The 24,197-nt window shown below is 42.4% G+C and overlaps 1 protein-coding gene across 1 annotated transcript in view; it reads left to right on the top strand.

Annotated features, from left to right (window-relative positions):
* The window catches only part of LOC146062954 (collagen alpha-1(XIX) chain-like), a 266,102-nt gene that overhangs the window by 131,084 nt on the left and 110,821 nt on the right, over positions 1 to 24,197 (top strand). Inside the window, exons 5-6 of the mRNA XM_083174964.1 lie at positions 8,554 to 8,677; positions 9,539 to 9,814. Coding sequence (XP_083031090.1) covers positions 8,554 to 8,677; positions 9,539 to 9,814 — 400 coding nt within the window. The remainder of the gene's footprint in view (positions 1 to 8,553; positions 8,678 to 9,538; positions 9,815 to 24,197) is intronic.

Genomic DNA, 24,197 nt, shown 5'->3' with positions numbered 1-24,197 from the left:
AATGCATATGCTGCTGCATGTTTTAGGCTACAGAACTAGGGCTGGATGCACTTTTGAGCAAATTAAGGAAGACACAAATAAAAGAATTAGGTTGCAAAGATTGGTTCCACTATCGTATTCTCCCACCACACTTTAGTGGATGATAGGGCATGAAGTACCGAAATGTGAATAACTCATGTCACCCTTTTGACTGTCCACCTTGCCATTGTCGACCCAATGCTTCTGTTGACCTTCCAACCCTGTCGACTTTAGCCATGTCGACCTATTTAAGGTGTCCATCTAATCCCTGTCGACTGTCAGTGGTCGGCCCAATGAATGTCGACTTAAATAGGGTGGACCTAATGGCCGTACCCCTTTATTATACAACTTTTTATTCCTTTTCAGCATCTACAGTAGGACTGTGCACTAGTGGTGAAAACATGACATTTCTATTTGGGGAAAGGAGAGGTAAGACTTAGGGACTATTAGGGGAAAATGTACTAAGATGGGATGTTGCCCATAGCAACCATTCAGATCTAATCCATTATTTTCTAGAAGGTTTCAAATAATTAAGAAGCAGAATATGATTGGTTGCTATGGGCAGCATTCCATCTTCAATAAAACTCCCATCTTAGTAAATGTACCACTTTGGGGTGATTCTGGTTGACTCACTAAGTAGCGTAAATTTGCTGCTTAGCAAGCCAACTAGCGCCGCCCGCTGGATGAGTGAATGGCCGCTGCTGTCTGAACATCCCAGCCGCTTTGCAAATGGATGTTTTGCATAAATATCCATTCACAGGGGAGCGTACGGGGGGGCAAATTTTTCCCCTGTTCACAAATATAAGTCTGTCTATATTTGCGGTGTGCGGTCCGAGAATGGGGCTGATGTCCTGTGATGCCAGCCGCTCGCCCCCAGCAGGCAGCTGCCTGTCTGCATTCGCATGAGGACGCCCAGCAGTTTCCTGGGTGCACCCACCATTTCCTGGGTGCACAAACCGTTCCGTCCCTATGCGACGCCCCTTTCCCGCCTCCTTACCACCCCCCTCCCCTGTACGAACACCAAAGGCATCCGCACAGCAGCCCTGCACATGCACATATGCGAATTTGTGCAAGCGCACAGCGCAAACATCGGTCCATGGTGTGAATATGCCGGGGACCGATCAGATTAGAAATAGGCCCTTAGATTCTAAACAATGGTTAGGTTAAAAAGTTCTATATTATGTAATCTTAAAAACTTTTTATGGTATAAAGTACGTCTATGCATACATAACATTGAAACTGCAAACCATTAAAATCAGCATAGAAAAAAATCTAAACACTGCAATAGTGGCTGCCTTAAACAATAAAGTCACACTTAAATCAGCTGGCAATTTGCTTCTTGGGATCACTTTTCAATAATTTGATAAATCTGTTAATGAGCATCTGAACATCCATATCTGTCCGTATAATACTTTACCTTCGCAGATTTGCTGTTTGGTTTGCTCTGTACCTGTGTTTGTGCGAATATAAATACATCACATTTCCTCCTGTTTCTACCATACCATGCCTCACAAAGATATCTAAGTAATCTTGAAAGCTTGTAAATGACATTTATACAGTTAGCCTTTAAAGGGTATCATGTTATTTCCACTTTTTTATAACTTTTCTAGAAATCTTGCAGCTGCTGAAGATTACCATCGCTGAAATTACAGTTCAGCAGGAAAGACGCACTTTTAATAGCTTTAACATTTATCAAAGTAGACAAAATTGCAACCCATAACATAAAGATCCAAACACTAAACACATTTTATAGAAATCTGATTGAAAGGGGCTTAACAAAGAATAAAACATGACTGGTAGATGATAGAAATTTTCAAGCACTTCGTTGGTGCAGTTTGACATATGCTAAATATGAATACAGCAACACGTTCAACAGCAAAACATAATATAAAATATTAAAAGAAAAATGTGTATAAAATAAAAAAAATATGTATACAAGACTATATATTGTCAACAAAAAGGATTATATTTTTTAAATAAATGTAATTGTGCATTATTCAAATGATAGTGATTAAAAGTTCGCTTTGTAGTCTCCTTTCAATAGCATTTTTGCACATCAGATCAGGCATCAACACATTTATATGGAAAGATCTATGAATCCACAATGATCACTGAAGATAATACTTTAAAATAAGTAGATCATGCCAAAAAGTGTCAAGGTGAGTAAGTAACCCAAAATTATTTACCATAACGTCATGTATAAAGAGCAGTGAAAAATGCCTAGATTGAGATAGATCGAGATAGATGTTTTTACTGAAATCCACATTGGACTCTAGGTCAAAACCAGGGAGTGTGATGACTTGTCAAAAGTAATCAGTTCAACAGTCATCAGGTCAACACAAAAATGTCAACAGGGTCAAACTGGTAACACATGTCAACATTGACCATGTCATCAATGATCATGTCTATCTGAAAAGTATGTCATGACAAACTGTCTACAAGCTATCCCTGGTGGTTTAGTGGCTTCTTACATTCTCCTGGTGGCATCAGCAGCTCCAGCACCATCTTTTAAGTCCCAGGTGACAGTCACTTCCAGAGTGGGCCTCAAATTCTACTGGGGGCCTCCAATTCTGCTGCATTCTGGTGAGTATTTCTCTAAACATAATGTCTACATCTCATGCCTAACCCGATCCTCCCCCCAACCGCAGAATAAGTCTATCCAAACAACAGCATAACCATGAACCTCATGCCTAATCATCGACATCCTCTGAATATCAATATTTCATATTTCAAATGTTTACATTGTGAATCTGTCAACAGTTGACTGGTGTGCCCACAGAGCATATGCACTGTGTGCCAAGCAATGCCGACACTACCCTGTATTTAATATCTCAACAATTATGTGTATCTTTGAAAAAATGGTCTTGTCCTATATTTATAATAGGTGTATGGTACACAGTACCTTAGGGTAAACCCCTGAGGTACTGTGTACCATACACCCATTATAAATACTACACTGTTAAGAATAGTTACATAGTAATATACAGCGGCGTAACTACATTTTGGGCGCCCCCCGCCGTTAAAGGGAGGGCGCCCAGCCACTCACCCGACCCTCCGCCCGCCACACCAACCCCCGCAGTCTTACCTAGGTTCAGTAGGCGCTGGTTCCGGCTCCCTTCTTCTGCTATGAGGACCACCACAAACAGACAGTTTCAGAGAACTGTGTGCTATATGGGGACGGCCATTTTGTGGTGGTCCTCAGCAGAAGAAGGGAGCCGGGACCAGCGCATACTGAACACAGGTAAAGACTGGGGATGGGGGGGGTTTGCGGGGGTTGGTGCGGCGGGCGGCGGGGTGTAACGTAACTATAGCACTGCAGCCCCCCGCGCCCGCACATGCATAGCGCCCCCCCGCGGTCCCGGGGGCTGCAGTGCTATAGTTACGCCACTGGTAATATAGTTTGTGAGGTTCAAAATGAGGTAATTCCATCAAGTTCAACCTATTTATAAAATGTTACTATAGTATCCTTTTTCCAGCATTCTCTGAGCCCTTGGCTAATATTTACCCTACTGGAACTCCGACTATGCATTATAATTATTGGCTGTATACCCGGATGTCTTTCTCCACTAAAAATTGATCCAACCATTTTTTTAATATTTTAAGTAAATAATCCATCACAACCTTTTCTGGCAGAAAATTTCACATCTTAACTGCCAGAACTGTGAAGAATCCTTTCCTTCTCGGCATGTGAAATCTCCTTTCCTCCAGCCTTAGAGTGTGCATAGACCTCATGGTAAACAGAGCACCTGACAGTACTCTATATTGGTCCTTGATGGATAAAAAACCATGTCCATTCCTAAGCGCTTTTTTTCCTTGTAGTCCAATGCCTCCTAACTCTTAATAAATTTGGTTGCCCTTCTTGGAACCCTCTCCAGTGTCCATGACTTCCTCTCTTTCTCTTTTGTGAGGTGGGTCACTGGGAGGTGGGTCACTGGGATGTGGATGCCATGTTGGGGTTGTCAATTTGTATTCTCCCGTGATTCACATATAAAAATAAATAAACAACATAATTGAGTATATACAATCTCAGATTTAATACATTCTGCATGCAAACTCTATTTCCAACCTTACTGAATGGAGGATATATAAATATTATAAAAAGATACATGAACTTGGACACAGAACTGTGAGAACAAGAAAGAGTGGACGTGAAGAAATGATGTATGTTCAGAGAAACCACTTCAACTTAGAGTCTTTGTTTAATCCATTGGAGATCAGAGTTTTCAGCTTGAAGATACACTACATTTCCTGGTTTCAAGGTCTCTGTTCTTCTATGTATTTGTTACATTCTCTATGGCAAGAAAATATTTGATATGTGTACTTGAACTGTTGTGAACCCTCCTGAAATGTTCTGACAAGGAATGTGTTTGCAAGCTGTTTTTAAAACTTCTCAAGTGTTCTGTATTCCTTGTTTTTAATGCTCTGGTAGTGCGTCCTACATAATGTAGTCCACACGTGCACTCAATTACATATACCACTTTAGGTGTTTGGCAGGTAATAAACTGGGATATTTTGTATTCTCTTTCTTTAACTTTGAAGGTGGTTCTTTTATATTCCTTATGTTTAATGGTTACACTTATAAAAACACATGTGTTGTTGCCTGTTGACTCCATGGTATGTAGTGCACTTCTGACCAGTTTATTCTTCAGATTGTCTGCCTTGCAATATATAAAGTGTGGTTTCATTGATATGAGCTTTGTGAGGATGGGGTATTTCTGTAGCAAAGGCCAATATCTCTTGAAAATTGTTTCGAGTCTTCGTTGGTGGTCTCAGATGGAGGTCTCACCAATGTGGATTTGTGCCATCAGTAGATAATGAATTTGTAGGTGGTTAGGTTATGTGGGAGGAAGGGAAGATGATCAAGAGAAAGCAGAGAGACAGTTGGAGATACTAGTGAGTTTCAGAACCTTTGCGGCACCATAAAAATAAAGGAAAATAATAATACATTTCTTCTTTAGAAGTGATCTCCAGTATGTGCACAGTGAGCCGTTGATTGCTGCTGCTCCCCAAAGCAAAAGTGTAATTTGCTACAACTATCAACTATCCCAAAACATTTCAACAGTACAATGGTAGCATATGGCACAGTTTTTCTCTGGCTAATATCACATGCACTTGCATTTATGTTTTTACCCCTTTGCTGCTGAGGGTTTTCTCCTCTATTGACGTAATATTTCCACATCTCTCATAATATTGAAATCAATACTTCTGATTATGATGGAGAGGACAGTTAGGGTTATGTTGCAGGAGCTGATAGGGTTAGGCTGCAGGAGGATTAGGGTTAATATGCTCACTGCAATCCATCAGATTTCTAAACATTGGTATTTTTATATCAACCAAGTCTTTTTACACATTTAACTCATATAGCCCCCCCAAAAAATGTATTGACATTTTGACCATACATTAGTGGTCAACATGTTTTTAAAATGGGGATACATAACATTCAATTTTGAGCCTTCACTCCATGTACAAAAAACACACTTTCTGAAGTGTATGTTACTAACGGGACTGAACAAAGTGAATCCCTTTTTTTTAGAATCTAGGTCAAGCATGTCCAAACTATGGCATTCCAGCTGTTGTGAAACTACAAGTCCCATCATGCATTGTGGCAGTTTTGCTATTAGGAAATGTGAAAACTATGGAAAGGCATGTTGGGATGTGTAGTTTCACAACAGCTGGAGGGCCACAGTTTGGACATGCCTGATCTAGGTGAACCATAATTATTTGTAGCCAGTTTGGAACTACAGTCAGGGCAGAATTAAGGGCTGTATGAGCCTGGAGCTGAAAATGTAAATGGGCCTATAACGAAAAGCAGAGTAGGTGCGGTCTATGGCATGTAAGGCACCATGCACTATCAACCCCAATGTCTCCCTTAATATTATGATTTATGGTTGCTTGTGGCTAGTCTTCAACATGTGATCATGATGATGGACCTATTTTTTATGTGGCGGCCTGGAGCTGGAGCTCCATCCGCACCATTGATAATCTGGCCCAGACTACAGTACATTATTTACAGGGGATGTGGGGGCCTTGCAACAAGAATGCAAGAAAAGACTGATATAATCTTTTTGGGGCACTCTTTTATTATCAAATTTGTGTGTATGTTATCGTAATTTAAAAATTAACTTTTATTTGGTATGCCTTAAAATAAAACGTGCTTTATCATATAAGATTAATCTTCGTAGAGGTGAACACTGCTTAATATCTTTATTTTAAGGCACATAGGATGGAAATGGTTTAACTCTCACCCAGTATCTGATGTAAGTTACATGATACTGGAAAGCAGAATAAACCTGGTGTAAGAGGAAGTGCTACTTTTCCCTGTTCTTACAAACAATAAGAGAAACAGTGTATCAAGAACACCACCATCAGAGGTCTAACTTGCAACAGTTTCAGATGTGGGTTTGACATTCTAGAATAACTTTCTCTAGGAGTAATAGTGCTGAGGCACAAACCCCAGACTCCATAGATTGAAATTTGGTGATTTGATCATACATTTATACAGGAGTCAAGCAAAGGGGTGTGTCATTGTAGAGGAAAGCAGTGAGGACCCTAAATATGGATTTGGGGTCTCAGAAGTATACTTGATATATATGTATGCTTTTGATTTATTTTTCGCCAAACTGGAAACCATTGAAGAATATGAAATCTATTGTAGATTTGATTCGTTAATTCTGTATGAACTGGGTAAACATGGTTTTGTATACTTGTATCTTTTAAAACAAAGATTGATCTATGTACTTATTTGCACAAACTCAAACGAAGATTAATCTTATACGATAAAGCACGTTTTATTTTAAGGCATACCAAATAAAAGTTAATTCTTAAATTACGATAACATACACACAAATTTGATAATAAAAGAGTGCCCCAAAAAGATTATATCAGTCTTTTCTTGCATTCTTGTTGCAAGGCCCCCACATCCCCTGTGACTAAGTTTCTCTGAACTTATATTGGGAGCACCACCAACCCTCTAAATAGGCATTTGATAACCTTTATGAGATAAATGTTGTTTTTTTCTGACAGATAAAGATAAAAACGCTTACAAGCCTTTTTTTTGTGTGCGGACTCATCCACATCTATCCTACAGTACATTATTTATCTGTACAGCATTTGTACATTATCTTTTTGGACTGCTGAGGACAATATGTTTTATTTTTGTGTGGAGCAATACCAGCTGCTAGAGCACCACTCATCCTCCACAGCAGAGCAACAAAGTAACTACCAAACAGCATCAGCTTGCTTTAGCAAACAACCAATTACAAGTTGTTTACTAGTGCTGCCAACTGTCTTTAGCTGCACCCTCTGACCACCAGAAAAGAATATGGCTTTCATTAGTGTATACTGTATATGTCTCTGTCCCAGTCTGTATGTGTTCACAGTGAGGTGGTCAATATTTGTATTTTATAAATTGTGATTACATCTTGTGGTGTTTATCTTATTACTAATCTGATTCATATTTAAGCTTACAGTACATCCATAACAATTGAGATCAAGGGCGGTATTCAATCCCGGGTCAAGACTGTCAGTTGTGACCCGGTCCCGTTCTCGGCCCGCTCAACTGCATCTTAGCCAATGGGATTCAATGTCCTGCCTGCCAAGTGCTAAAAAGGGGGCGTGGACGTGAGAAACGCCCATGGATCATTGAGATCCGGCCGTGAGCTTGACAATTCCTGGCCGTTCTCGGCAAAATGAGCCCGACTGCTTTTAAAGTCTGGCTTGTTTTGCCGAGATTGTATAAGGAAAGGAAAGAGTTTGCACAACTGTGTGCGGATCCCAACTTTTCCCTCCCCCATTTTCTGTACACAAAATTTGTTTTGCCGAGATGCCTGTTCAATGCTGTTGGGAAAGACAGCATTGAATAGGTGCCCACCACTATTTCCCCTGTTGGAAATAGCAGCGGGAGATTGAAAACTTCCTCTAAGTATGCATAGAGGTAAGTTCTAAGACCATGAAGACCATGCCTTTCCCCTTCATTTTAAATCAGCTTTTAATTCTTGTTCAATGGAACTTAAATGGAGATTTTAAAGCACTGTCCAGAAGAGAGTCATAATTGTTTTTTTTTTTTTTTTTTTATACAAATTAGATTCTTCCCATTTCCACATGGACTTTATTGTTTTTAGTATTTTAACTACTATTCATCGAATTGTCAACATTGTTAAAAGTTCATGGTGTACACTTTTGTAGAGGACCAGTTGTCATTGCTGTTTATATTACTAACAGAAATTACAGGTCATACGATAGCCTGTTATGATGCTTGATGTCACATGTCCAGGAAGTTTTTGTTATATCACTAGGCAGCTGTACAACCCAAATAATATCATGACATGGCACATAAATTGTTTAGGTAGCTTTTAATTTTTATCCATGCTTTTTCTCAAGGTTCCATCTTAAACAGTGTAAGTTCCGATTACCGTGTCACTTTCTAGAGCTTCAGTCCTGGCCATTATGAATACAATATTAATTTGACATAAATGCTAATTTGTTCAAAGTATAAAAATGCTGTTGATGTTGATTTTGTTTGTTTTTTCTTTATAGACAAGTATTTTCTACTGGACTTCCAGATGATTATTCAATAACTGCCATTTTCCGTGTAAGAAGGAATACAAAAAAGGAACGTTGGATTTTGTGGAAAACAATGAACCATGCTGGTACTCTGCAGGTGGGAAATTTAACCAAACAATATTCAACTGGTGAATGGTAATAGGAGAGAATAGAGTGTAAAAGGGTGAAAGGGTTTATGGTCAAAAGAAAAAAAAATTTGACAGGACAAAAAAGTTGAAATGAAAATAGTCAACACATTTTTTTTATTTCTTTGAAAAATTAATTCACACTGTAGCACCCCAACAAGTTTACTGCATCCCCCATCCCCAATTCAAAATTGTATTCCTCGTGAGTTGTAAAATATGAAAGAAGTCAAATAAATGTTGTGTCAAACATTTGTCAACCTTTAGTTCCTGCTGACCTAATGACCATGTCTACCTTATGTACCTGTAGACCTAATGTGATTCAAAATTTCTTTACTGTTATACTGTAGTTATTGTCCCATATTTACTATTTGTGTAATATGTATGCACTAAATAAGAATAGAAATACAGATCATGAAATAACAACCGACTTATGTTTGGATGAGTCGATGCAATCCAACGGCATTTATTATTTATATCTAGGGTTGCCATACTATCTATTTAATCAGGGACACCTATGAATTAATCAGCAACAGAACCTGTGTAAATCATAGATATTCCTGATTAAAGGGATATTATGGTAACCCTATGTATATACTTATTTATTTATTATTATTTGGCACTTACAGCATGCTGAAACTTTCCAAATAGATTCTTACTAAGTAGGATGTATGAAATAATACAGTATAAGCAAGTGGCCTCACTGGACTACTTTTATGTAATCTCCACTTACAGTATAGTAAGATGGAGAAAACGTTTTACATTTTTTATAGTGGAACATATAAATATTCTGTGACCATGTTACCAGTGCTAAGTTGTGTTACCTGTGTTCACAGGATTCCATTATAATTGATGGAGAGAAGAAAGTTGTGGAGTTTACAGCTAAACATGAGGGAGGATCCACCTTACATAACACATTCAAAAGTCGAGAGCTTCATCCACTCTTTGATCGACAATGGCATAAAATTGGAATTTCCATACAACAAAATATAGCTTCACTTTATGTAGATTGTAAGTTAATTGAAAGAAGACAGATTGCTACGAAAGACCACATTGACTTTCAAGGACGTACGTTGATAGTAGGACGGGCTTCTGATGACAAACCAGTTGATGTAAGTGATACTGAATTTAAAGCTTTGTTTGATTTTGGGAAGACTGGGTCTATATTTATCAGTAAGGTATATGATCTGTTACAGTACAAACAAGTACTGAACATTTTTAAAAATAAGTTTAAAGTTTGCTTAAAATGTTGTACAATCAATTTTCTATCTATTCCAAAATGAAGATGAAGTTTAGTAAATGAAGAACTCTACTGTAGATGGGTTTTCATTAATATTTGTAGACAAGATGTAGGTTTTATATACAGTACAGAAAGCCTGAGAGTAGGCATGTTATCTAGTTATATAACTTAGGTTTGAAATACACAAAAATGAGAAAACACATGTAATCTACATTTATACCTCTTTAAAATATTGATAGATGCCACATATTTGTTTACTTTGGTAAGTTTTCAGTTTGTTTTGGAACTGTTTACTACTATTTGTGCTACCAATTTTCCTTATATACAGTCATGAACTATACATATAGCCTCAAAGGTAGCAATATGCCTCAGACCCATTAATAAAATTAATAAATAGAGAAAGTTAATATTTGTATTATGTATACTTTTTGGAATAAGAATTACCCTCCACTGTTATCCACTAACCCCATATAATAAAAAGCTAACACTGCTCCTCACCTCTATGGAAAGAATTCAAGGGTTTTGTATGTCAACGGCCACTAGATGGAGTCAAGTGTTTCTCCATTCGGCTGCGCACAGCCGCCAATAAAATCATTACTGTTTTGATGTTCCGTCATTTTGACAGGCTGGTAACTAGTATGACTATGACAACTATATGTGGGTCCTGTTAAAGCATCCACTTCCTGTAACCTAGACTGTCACCAGCTGAGAGGTAGTGCTATGAGTTATTATGTCTTACATAGATGGATGCAGTGAAAGCAGTCATGGGATGGCTGCAGCACCTGTCCTAGGTGTAGCATTACAGTACATCCGCATTACAGTCCATAGAAACTGTAAACTTCCTTCCCTATCATGTCCTGTTGCACTGAAAACACCCTGCTTGGTGCTCACTATGCAAATATAGCAATGCGAGAGAATATCAGATACTAGTTTTGTTTTCAGAGACTGGGATCAGTTGGTTTTGTGTTACTATAGCATTCTCATATTCTGATTGCTGTAAGAAATACAGTATACAGTATATACTCTGACTCTAACCAAACTTGTTTGCTAGCTATTTAAAAACCACTGTGATTTAAATATAATCTATACTGTTACAGGTCACATGACTGTTAAAAACAACCTGTCAGTATTTAATCTTTTTTTATGACATTGATAAGTGCCATTAAAGTAGACTTGGCTCATGGGAGTAAAATATAATTCTATGACTAATTACTGTAAATACAATCCTCAAACAGCTTTTAGCTTTCAACTAGAGGCTGCATACCACATGCAATCCATATATCCCTTGAGAACTTGCCTAGTAAAGTTTTACTGTGTAAGTTTTTTTTAATATTGTTTCCATAGATACTTTATTTAAGAAGAAAAAAATATATTTGCCTAACGTTTTCATCAAGCTGGCACCAGCATCTTGAGCTCTGCATGCTCACATTACTTAAATGAGGATTGTCCATGGTTAATTATGAGAGCGCTGGTTCAATTCCCAGTTGTTCTTCGCATTTCAAGTTTCATTCCAATGCTGCTAATGGTCAAAGCTTCACTTTAAACATTGTGCTTATTTTAATATTAACTACAATTTCATATTTTTTTAATGAAAACATAAAAACATTAGATTGAATAGAAATACAATATTTCAGTCATATAATATTAAGCATCCTAAATCCGTTAAAACATAAACATACTAATGCATCAGATTCAGAACACAAATACTAAAGGAAACATACACTATATGAAATGGAATGCACATAACTTATACATAAATCTGTCAGCTTCTTGGGTATAGTCTTGAATTATTGAACTGTTTTAGGTCTTCTTTTGTGATTTGTAAATATATTATACTGTATAAAGCATTGGCGTAGCCATAGTGGCTGCACACCCTGTACATGTATATTTAAATTTACCTTCAAAACCCTGTATTGTCTGGCACTGCAGACAGAAATCCCCTGGAAAATGGCGTGGTGGCCATTTTCATGGAGACTTGAACAATAGATAGATCTCTGGGAATATTGCATGAATACCATGTTCATGGAGACCTGCACTTGTTCAGTAGACTCGAGCACAAAGACTGATTCTACTACGGTGCTAGAGAAGAGGGGGCTTGCATGGATCCTGCACACAGACCCTCTCCTCTCTTAAATTGCCCCTGATGCAAAGAGCTCAATACGATACATGATGGAGGATTACAGCGAGTAGGGGGAAAGGATACTTGGTAATAAGAAAAATTGCCATTTGTGTGGAAATCTTAGTCCCTTCTCATGTCCACATCAAGGCAAATGTAAAGAAAATAATGGGAATGTGCTGCTCTTTCCCCAATATTTGCTTTTATACATGGATCTTTAATCCTTCTCTTCTACCTCAAACATATGCATATGACATTTGTGTTCATACAGTGAGACACAAATGAAGATAGCCATAGCAGGTGTGTCCAGGCACGGATTAAGCCTTTGGGGACCTGGGGCACTTTAGACAGGCCCCTCCCACTTGTCATTACTGGCCACAAACTGCATGGGACAATATTACACTGTCAAAACACAGAGTAATGACAGCATACGCTTGGTCAATGGGTAACTGCAGGGTGGGGGGGGGTGTTTAATATAAACATAAATATATTTAATACAGCAGGCTGGCACCTGCGTCCAAATATACCAGCAATTCAGGTGGCACTCAGAGGAGTTTCAAACAAGTGATCCAAACAGGTTTATTAAAGCGTGAGGCAACGTTTTGGGGCTGCGCCCCTTTATGAAGCCAAAAAAAAATTTTTTGGTCTTGTTGTGTTTGGCTTGATAAAGGGGCGCAGCCCCGAAACGTTGCCTCACGCTTTAATAAACCTGCTTGGTTCACTTGTTTGAAATGCCTCTGAGTGCCACCTGAATTGCTGATATATATATATATATATATATAAACAAGAGAGTAGACTTTTGTTTGCGTTTTAAATTGCAGCAGTACTCTATATGTCCTCCCTGTTAGTGGAAGGAGAAGATAGATAAAGGATAGATATAGAGTGCACTTAGTGATATCCACCACCTTACTACTCAATTCAATGGTAGACCAATCAATTTAAAACATACAACATTTATTTATCAGACATAGATTTCAGAATTCAGTTCTTCCAAGATGTAATGATACCCGACGCATTTCATCATAAATTACTTCATCAGGGTATACATTTCTAAATAATGAAAGATGTATGAACGTATGACCATTTATATAATGATTAAAAATATATAAGCTGTAAAAAAATAATATAATAAAATAGATACTTAGAGCTGTACATACCTAAACCATTGAAAATAGGCTTTAGGGCTGAACTCTAAATAGTGTATCCACTTAATGGTAATCTTTGTACAAATGGAAAAACACTTTTTTTCTGAAAAAAAACACATTTAAGGAGATGAGCATGGAAAATAAAATTGGAGTGAGGGCAAAAAAGGATAAAACCATTCATACATACCCAGCAGGATAAGCGGATTTCAAATAGAATATATAGAAAAAATAGATTTTCCAGCAGCTAATGGGCAATGACCTAAGTAATAATTAGAATCCAGTTACTACCCAAATTAAGTTCACAGTGATTCATTATACTAATATCTTTACAGGTTATAAATTCCTTTAAAACAAATTTAGCACATTCACAGTATGCTTTCATGCAAAAGGACAATTTAAACAAACAATGTAACCATGAAAAGACCTTTCAGAGTGCAACCTACCTGGACCAATTGTCTGAATCATATGCCTCCAGTGTCTGAATGCAGGCTGATTAGGTTTCCAGCCTGGTATATAAAGGGATAGGCATGTGATGTAATTTCCTGTGTAACTATTTATTTAAGAATTTCTCTAGAAGAGAATCTAATCTAGTCTCCACCTCAGCTGAATTACTCATTATACTTCTTAACCCTGATCATCTGGGAAAGGGGCAACCCTTGTTTGAGGGCCAGGGGATGATGGCTGGATGACATAAGAAAGGTGTTCCAGTCGACGTCTTTAAAAAAGACATCTGTACCAATGGTATTGCTCCACCAAGCAGAGCTCAACATAAGCCTCTCAGCCTCTGACCTCTTCAAAGTCTCATGGGACTTAGTCAACTCCCAGTAATGCACTGCACACTTGCAGTCAGTGTGCCTTGACTCCTGATGCTCAGCACCATTGTCACATTGGCAGATAGGTGAAGCTGCAGCACTATCCCACTCCCAGACACAAAACCTGTAGAGAAAAAAATAAATAAAAATATATATATATATATGCAGCACTAGAGGGTCAAGTCCACTTGGATACCTATAGTGACATTCTGACTAATCAAACTGATAAGCGTTAATGGGATTATGCAAACCCCTGTCAAAACTATTAGCTTTTGAGACCAGTGAACGTCTTTAGCTTGTTCGGGAGTCCTAGAGGATCCGGACAATTTTACTATTGAATAATAATAGATTAATTCAATCATCGAGTTTTCTCACCCCTGATGAAGTCTTATTGACAAAACACATCGGGTTTTTGTGATGAATTGATTACCTTTGAACTACTGGACCAAATCATGCTGAAAAAGGATTTTGCTTAACTGTTCTTTTTAAAGATTTTATTAAAATGTTTGTTAAAGTCTACCTTAATAAATTGTTAGAGTGACATTTACTACTGTACTCGAAGGTGGTGGTGGTATACTGAGAGGCGCACTCTATATCTTCTTTCATTCATTTTCCCTCCCTATGAAAAGCCAATTTTTGGCACTACTCTACCCCTACACCATGTGGCCCATGTATTTTTTTTATTATTATTATTATTTTACCCCCATTCAGCATCTATTAGTTTATATGCATTGTGCAGGGGGTTTGTTCCAGTGAAGTACTGATGATCAGCCCCCCATGCTGCAGATGGTCAACTAAAATGTGCTCCCTCTCAGCACTGTCCATCCCCGGAGCATGTTCCCCAGACAGTCGGATGCTTGCCATTCTGGGGAGCGATTCCAAGGGAATCCAGGGAGCCAAAGGATATCTTGCTGAAATGGGTTTGCATATCATTTAACCAAGCCAGGTAATGTACACTGGCACCGGTTGCATCACAGGTGACAGTGCCATTGCATCACAGGTGACAGTGCCAGGCAAGTTGTTAAGGAAAACTGAAATACAGATGTAGCCATGCTCATCTATCCTCCCTTTGGCACTATAATGCCCCTTAATGTGCCATTCTTATGTTGCCACTAGGAGACCTGCATACATTTTAGTCTAACATGAAATAGAACAGGATTATTTATAGTTTGAGCTGTAACATGCTCTTGACTACTAAATATGAGAAGATTTAGATATAGAAGCAAATAGAATACATAGTTAGAATCAGCGCTCACATAGTGGCCATAAATGAGAATATCACTACACCAAGAAGGATAAATTAAAAAGGCACTATCCCTTTTTATGAAAGCACTTGCCCAACGAACATTACCTTTGGACAATTGCTTCAATAAAAAGGGATAGTGCCTTTTTCATTTATCTTTCTGTGTGAAGTGCTATTCTCGTTCATGGTCACTTTTGAGTGCTGATTGTAACTTTGTATTCTATTTGCTTCCATATGAAGAGTTAAATCAACTATAAAAATATTAAGGACTGGCAGGATCTGAGTCTCCAGACCAGTGTCAGAGCTGAGAGGAGGATGGTCACTGGTGTGTTGGAATTGTGATTGTTGGATAGATTTCCTTCACATGGTGTACACCAGGGAACCAAACACAGGAAATCATCCAGAAGGCTCAGCAATGATGCCAAAATGCAATGATACTGTCTGGATACAATGAGGAGCATGATCATACCTCCCAACATGACCCTCTCCAGGAGGGACACATTGCTCTGCCCCTGGACTTCCCTGGTAATGTAGGATTGCCATCAGCTGTGGTAAAACACCTTTCTTACCAATTACCTAGCTCCTCACAGGTCATGGCAATCCTACATTACCAGAGAAGTCCAGGGGCAGAGTAATGTGTCCCTCCTGGAGAGGGTCATGTTGGGAGGTATGCATGATACAAAGCTCTTATGCAGAGCTGGGTGTTATCGCAATGGCAGCCCCTGGCATGTTGGTCTGGGAGTTTTATATCCTAAATATGTGAGATGGTTGTGCATGTGTAGTTTGTAAACTGGTGAAGTACTGTAGCTTTTCACCAATGTAATTAGTGACAAAATAATAATGTTTACCATTTGCTGGGGCAGCTGCGCTATATTATTCACAGCAACATGTGTATAAAAAAAAAAGATCTAACACAGCTGTTCTCTTTAAGTCTGATTTAGAAAAAGGGGACCTGGACCACCAATATGTAACATACTGTACCACTTTTTCAAATAGGCCCTTCCAGTAAAAAAAAAACACCTTTGTTTAATACATTTACTACTGGTAGTTTTTGCCCAATTCAAGCCTTAAAATAACCACGACGGTATATAGACATCTCAACATCTGTTCTTATGTAAATGTTTTTGATTCATGGGTGTCACGTAACGGCTGAACACTTCCACTCGGGAATTGGCTAGACCTATCACGGGGGCGCGGAGTCTAGCCGTGCCGGGGGTTTTCTGCCAGTGACCCCTCCAATTGGGATTTGGGCTTTTGCGGCACCCGACACGTCTGTCGCGGCCCCCCGGATAGGTTTCCCTTGGTGAGTGTAGTGCTTGGTGAATAAGGACGTGGTCGTCTAGCCGGGTCGGAACCAGATGGTCAATGCGGTACAGTGGAGTGTAGCGAAGAGTGGTCTGGGACAAGCCGGGTCGGTTACTTTGGTTCACACGGTGGCGGGGGTTTGGCAAACGGAAGGTCAGAGTCAAGCCGGGTCGATACACAGGGATTCACGTTCGAGGTACACAGGGATTGAGCAGAAGAGTAGTCAGGGAGCAGCACGGGTCAGAGTTCAGTAGACAAAGTTAACAACGCTAGAGCAGGCTAATGTGAACCTATACTCAGGCAGTGGTTCACCTGTCAGGGACTTCCTTTTATCCCTGCAGGTGATTCCTGAATTTCCTGCCTGTTCCTTTAAGTTTGGGAGCGCGCGGCGCGCGCGCCCCTAGTGAGCGCGCGCCCGCCAGGCCGGAAGACGCAAGGCTGGGGATCTCGTCGGCGCTGCTGCCTGTTGCCTGCTGCCGGAGGAGTGCGGTCTGACACAGCCACTTTGCCCGCAGCTCCTCGGATCCCCCGCCGGTTGTTGGTCCCCTGCTGCCGCCCGTACCACACACGCCCCCGGACCCGGTAAGTCGCGCCCCCGGTCCCGGAGGCTGTGACATTACCCCCTCCTCTAGGGGTGGGCACCGAACACCCTAAAAACGGCTTGGTGGGGTACTTGCGGTGGAATTCTTGAAGTAGCCGAGGGGCGTGGATTTCTGAGGATCTGACCCAGGAGCGCTCCTCTGGGCCGAACCCTTTCCAGTCAACCAGGAATTGGAGTTCCCCTCTGGATATCCTGGAATTCAGAATCTGGTTAACCTCATATTCCTCATGGCTCTCTACCACAATGGGTGATTGCAGTTGTCTAGCTTTGGAGAATTTGTTAAGGACTAGAGGTTTGAGGAGAGACACATGAAAGACATTGGGTACTCTAAGAGACTTGGGAAGTTTGAGTCTTACAGCCACCGGATTGATTATTTGGAGGATGCTGAACGGGCCAATGAATCTTTGAGCGAGTTTCATAGAAGGCACTTTGAGGCGTAGATGTCTAGTGGAGAGCCAAACTCTGTCTCCAGGTTTGAACTGAGCAGCCCTCCTTCTCTTGAAGTTGGCAAACCGTCTGTAACGGTCTGAAGCCCTCCTAAGATTCTTCTTTACTGACCCCCAGATGTCCTGGAAGTTCTTAACTGTATGTTGAACTGCTGGAAGCTTGCCTTCCGCTTGAGAAAAGAATTCTGGAAGGTTAGGATGGAATCCGTTCTGGATAAAAAATGGGGAGTGACCCGAGGATTCGTGAAATAGATTATTGTGTGCAAATTCGGCCCAAGGAAGTAAGTGTAGCCAGTCGTCTTGGTTAGCCGAAACATAAACCCTTAAAAACTTCTCCAACTCCTGATTTACCCTCTCGGTCTGACCGTTACTCTGAGGATGATAGGCTGAAGAGAAGTTGAGTTTGATGTTAAATGAGGCACAGAAGGATCGCCAAAACTTGGAGGTAAACTGCACTCCTCTGTCTGATACAATACTGCGAGGGAAACCATGAAGGCAAAAGATCTCTTTGACAAAGACTTGGGCTAGTTTGGGAGCTGATGGGAGACCCTTTAATGGAATAAAGTGAGCTGCCTTGGAAAATCTATCCACCACCACCCAGATGGTGTTGTAACCACAACTGGGAGGTAATTCCGATATAAAATCCATCGAGATATCTTCCCAGGGGTGATTTGGGATGGACAGAGGATGAAGTAACCCAGCTGGCGATTGAGTAGAATATTTATGTTGAGCACACGTGCTGCAAGCTGCGACAAAACTCTTGACGTCCGACCTTATGGAAGGCCACCAGTAATTCCGGCAGATGATCTCCAGAGTCTTAGTAAACCCTGCATGGCCGGAGAAGCGAGAAGAATGAAACCAGCGCAAGAGACTGGTTCTTGATCTGGAAGGTACAAATGTTTTACCCAAAGGAATCTTGATTCTCCTGGAGGATGCAATAAAACACGAAGACTTCAGGATGGGTTTAGGTTCATTCAATTCCTCGGAAGAGGCTGGTCCATGGGCCCGAGAGAGGGCATCGGCCTTAATATTCCTGTCCCCTGGTCGGTAGGTTAGAACAAGGTTGAAACGGTCGAAGAATAACGACCACCTTGCTTGACGGTAATTGAGGCAGTGTGCCGTTTTGAGATACAATAGATTCTTATGATCTGTGTAGACCGTCACAGGAAACTTTGCTCCTTCTAAGATGTGCCGCCATTCTTGTAATGCCAGTTTAATGGCTAATAGTTCTTTGTCACCCACCGCATAGTTGCGTTCCGCTGGTTGGAATTTCTTAGAAAAAAAACCGCAGGAATACCACTTATTGGTCTCATCCTTTTGGGAAAGGACTGCTCCAACACCTACTGATGAGGCATCCACTTCCAAAAAAAAAGGTTTGTCGGGATCAGGGCGCCTCAGGATGGGGGCGGACACAAAGAGTTGTTTAAGGAGCAGGAAGGCTTGCTTGGCCTCCTCTGACCATTCTTTGTTATTCTCACCCTTGCGGGTGAGCTTGGTGATCGGTGCCACCACAGAAGAGTAACCCTTAATAAACTGCCTGTAAAAATTACAAAATCCCAAAAATCGTTGGATGGCCTTCAATCCCACTGGTTGGGGCCAGTCGGCTATTGCGGACAATTTCTGTGGATCCATACGTAACTCGGAACTTGTAACAATGAATCCCAAAAAGGGCATCTCCGGCTGTTCAAAAAAGCACTTCTCTAATTTACAATACAGCTGGTATCTACGAAGGCGGGACAACACTTCGCAGACATGGTCTCGATGGGTTTGAATATTCTCTGAAAAGATTAATATGTCGTCGAGATAGACAACCACGAATTTGTTCAATAGATCTTGGAAGACTGAGTTCATGAATCTCTGAAACACTGCTGGGGAATTGCTTAACCCAAACGGCATCACCAGGTACTCGAAATGACCGTCTCGTGTATTGAAGGCCGTTTTCCATTCATCTCCCTGTTTAATTCGAATTAGATTGTAGGCCCCCCGGAGGTCCAGTTTGGTGAAGACTTGTGCTCCCTTGATCCTATCAAAAAGTTCGGATATTAGGGGGAGAGGGAAGCGATCCTTCACGGTAATAGCATTTAGACCCCTGTAATCGATGCAAGGTCTAAGACCCCCATCCTTCTTCTTGACAAAGAATAGGCCTGCACCCGCCAGAGACTTGGACTCTCGAATGAAGCCTCGCTCTAAGTTATCTTTGATATAGGCGGACACTGCTTGTGATTCGACCAGAGATAATGGAAATACTCGACCCCGAGGGGGCGTTTTCCCCGGAATTAACTCGATCGCACAATCCCACTCCCTGTGGGCTGGCAGTCTTTCCGCCTTCTTTTTACTGAAAACATCTGCGAAGGACCGGTACGGGCCCGGAAGGTTGACCTCAGACTCTGGTTCAGTAGACGAGAAGGGACACTGAAGACGTTCGATCTTGGGTATACACCTTCCATGGCACTCGTCTCCCCACGCTAATATTTGGGGATTCTTCCAATCAAGGATGGGGGAATGTGACTGTAGCCAGGGCAACCCCAAGATGATCGGGTTCTCGGCGGAAGGAAGGACAAAGAAAGAAATGGATTCCTGATGTAGGGCTCCTATTCTCAGGACCACCGACTTGGTACAGGAGTGTATACTGGAAAGCGGCAACCGGTTACCATCCACTCCCACGATGTGTAACGGATTGGCTAAGTCTTGGCATGGCACTCCCAGCTCCCTAGCTGTTTGAGCAGTGATAAAGTTGCCATCCGCCCCCGAATCTAGGAAAGCCCTGAGAGTCTTGGTGGAATCTAGTCCCTGAAGAACGACTTCAATGGTGAATCCAGCTGCCGAGACTCGAGGAGGGGTATGTAAGATGGTACCTAAGCTGACCCCCTTGCAATCAGTTAGGCTCTGTCGTTTCCCGGACGTCTAGGACAGTTGGAGAGAAGGTGCCCAGATTCTCCACAATACAGGCACAGACGGTTCCTGAACCTCCGTTCTCTTTCCGAAGCTGGAAGACGGGACTTCCCAATCTGCATAGGTTCCTCTACATCTTGGCTGGTAGCCCCAACCGGAGCCGAGGAGGCGCCGGGCCCTGGAGGAATGAACCGGGGAGCCAATTTAAAACTGAATCTGCGGGACTGTTCCTTCTCTCTCTCTCTCGGTGACGTAGATCTATGCGGGTACACAGGGATACTAGATCATCTAAGGAGGAGGCCACCTCACGAGATGCCAACTCATCTTTGATCCTGTCGGAGAGGCCCTGGGTGAAGGTGGCTATTAAGGCCTCTTCATTCCACCCCAACTCGGAGGCTAGGGTCCGGAACTGGACCGTATACTGGCCCACTGTCTGGGTCCCTTGTCTCAGACGCAGAATTGCCGACGCAGAGGAAGTCACCCGACCTGGTTCATCGAAAACTTTACGAAATTCAGTGATGAAGTTGTCGCATTGGTTGACAATGGCATGGTTCTTCTCCCAGAGTGGGGAGGCCCAGGACAGAGCTTGACCTGTCAATAGGGACATGATATAGGCCACCTTGGTCCTTTCAGACGGAAAAGAGGCTGCTTGGATCTCAAATTGGATTAGACACTGGTTCAAAAACCCTCGACATTCCTTCGGATTGCCGTCGAACTTGGCCGGGTTCGGAATGCGAAGGGAAGGTGCACCTACTACGACTGCTGGAGGCAGGGGTGCCGGTGGTGGTAGTGGCGGTACTTCTACACGCTGCATCAGGGTTTGCAGACACTGCATAATTTGCGCCTGATCCTGCTCCTGTTTCTCCACTCTGGTTAGGAGATGCTCCAGGAGTTCTTTTGGAGACGGGCCACTTGGTTGGTCCATATTCAATTGGGCCTGAGTATTCTGTCACGTAACGGCTGAACACTTCCACTCGGGAATTGGCTAGACCTATCACGGGGGCGCGGAGTCTAGCCGTGCCGGGGGTTTTCTGCCAGTGACCCCTCCAATTGGGATTTGGGCTTTTGCGGCACCCTACACGTCGGTCGCGGCCCCCCGGATAGGTTTCCCTTGGTGAGTGTAGTGCTTGGTGAATAAGGACGTGGTCGTCTAGCCGGGTCGGAACCAGATGGTCAATGCGGTACAGTGGAGTGTAGCGAAGAGTGGTCTGGGACAAGCCGGGTCGGTTACTTTGGTTCACACGGTGGCGGGGGTTTGGCAAACGGAAGGTCAGAGTCAAGCCGGGTCGATACACAGGGATTCACGTTCGAGGTACACAGGGATTGAGCAGAAGAGTAGTCAGGGAGCAGCACGGGTCAGAGTTCAGTAGACAAAGTTAACAACGCTAGAGCAGGCTAATGTGAACCTATACTCAGGCAGTGGTTCACCTGTCAGGGACTTCCTTTTATCCCTGCAGGTGATTTCTGAATTTCCTGCCTGTGCCTTTAAGTTTGGGAGCGCGCGGCGCGCGCGCCCCTAGTGAGCGCGCGCCCGCCGGGCCGGAAGACGCAAGGCTGGGGATCTCGTCGGCGCTGCTGCCTGTTGCCTGCTGCCGGAGGAGTGCGGTCTGACACAGCCGCTTTGCCCGCAGCTCCTCGGATCCCCCGCCGGTTGTTGGTCCCCTGCTGCCGCCCGTACCACACACGCCCCCGGACCCGGTAAGTCGCGCCCCCGGTCCCGGAGGCTGTGACAATGGGAGTTTTAACTTCAGAGAATGACCCTGATTCTGGCTGACTTGGAAAGCTGTGAAGCCCCTGAGGGCCCGCCCCACCAAATTGCCACCCCCCCTCCCCGCCACTGTATCCCCTCGCAACCATGCTAGGGGATGTGTAAAAAAGACACATCCCCTTGCATGTCTCCGCTGCAAGGGAAATCCCATGCCCCATCCCATACAACCCCCCCCCCCCCCGTGAAAGCGCCACACATGACAGTGCAGGGCGGCAAGGGCGCTCGCACAGGAGGCCTGCACATGCGCATTACTAATTATGCCAATTGCACAGGTTCCAACCATCGATCCCCCATGGGAACATGCGGGAGACAGAGTGGATTGGAATGAAGGCCAATGTCCAGATATTGTACATACTTACTTACCTTTTTTACCTTTTTAAGAGGAGATCTGCAGTTGTCCATTAGAGTAAGGACTATTTGTATCATTCTGGTCCAGTAGAGAATGTGGGGACATAATTATAAATTACATTAAGAGCCAGGTCTTCATGCCCACATTATGCCCATTACCCAAGGATGTGGATGGATTGCAGGAAGGTGACTACCAAAGTAGGCAAGGTTACTAGATCTGACTTGACTGACCAATCACAGAATGGATTGGCTACAGAATTTGGATGAGGCGGGAAAGTCTGAGTTGTACAGTATAACATGTGCTTGTATGAGACACCTTCGGGGAAATTTACTAAGATGGGCAATCTATTTCACATGGCATGTTGCTATGGGCAGCCAATTAGATACGATCTATTATCTTCTGGAAGGTGCTAAATAAATAAGTAGATTCTGATTGGTTGCCCATAGCAACATCCCATGTGAAATATAACTCCCATCTCACTAAATTTACCCCTAGTGTTAGGACATGAGATGGATGTAGATATGTCGACATGTCAGTGGCCTACAGTAATAGCAGTGGCTCCGGAGGCCGCAGGGAGCAGAGAGTTACATCCATGATAACAGGGGGATGATGCTTTATATCTGCGAAGTCAGCAGCACCGGGTGACCTCTGGAACTACTGTGCTGAGGGCCGGATGCAAACAGCACAGATGATAGCCGGACCTGGCACGCAGGGACAGTTTGGACAGGCACTTGAGAGGTTAATATGTACAGTATGTCTTGTTACCCAGATCGTGACACCTTACCCTTAACCTTCCCTGAACAACAAATCTTCTAGACATTTTCGATTCCCACCATGGCCCTGGAGTTTGTATATTCTTCCTGTGTCGGCATGAATTTTCCTCCAGGTACTCTAATTTCACTACAAAAATATTATATTGGCTCTCAACAAAATTAACCCTAGCATTAATGTGTGTGCTTGTACATATGGTAGGGAATATAGGGCCTGATTGAATCAATTATACTAAGCTGGCAGCAAGTTATTATATGTAATCCTTAGCAATGCAAATGCAGCAGGAGTTACATACAGTGCCACCTCCTTCCTGGATTTTCATTTGCTTAAACTGAGATGCATTCGCAGTCACCTGGCTTGCAAGCCTGAGTAAGTCTGACCTTACTCAGACTTGCAGTTGTAGGGGGCATTGTGAGGCCAAAAAAACTGTGTCTGATGCAATCCTTGGACCCATCACGTCTGAGAAATGGAGGTGACACCTCCACCCCCGTTTTCCCGAAAGCCAGCCTCCTCCACCCAATCAGCTAGAGCAGGGGTGGCCAACCAGTCAGAGGTAAAGAGCCGAAAATATCGGTAGTCAAGCTAAAGAGCCGACATCATGCGCGCGCCGAAGGCGCATGCGCCAAAAAAAGGGGCGTAGCCAATTTTGACCCCTTGGGTGGGTGTGATACAAATATGCCTCCAATAGTGCAGTGCCATATATACATATGCCCCCAATAGTGCCAGATACACATATGCCCCCAACGGTGCCAGGTATGCACCACACGGTGCCGGGTATGCCCCCACAGTGCCAAAAAGCTGGTATGC

Source organism: Crinia signifera, chromosome 3 (genome assembly GCF_055691185.1).
Source record: "Crinia signifera chromosome 3, ASM5569118v1, whole genome shotgun sequence".
Taxonomy (NCBI): domain Eukaryota; kingdom Metazoa; phylum Chordata; class Amphibia; order Anura; family Myobatrachidae; genus Crinia; species Crinia signifera.
Note: the sequence above shows the minus strand (reverse complement) of the source record. Positions and strands in the feature narration are given on the sequence as shown.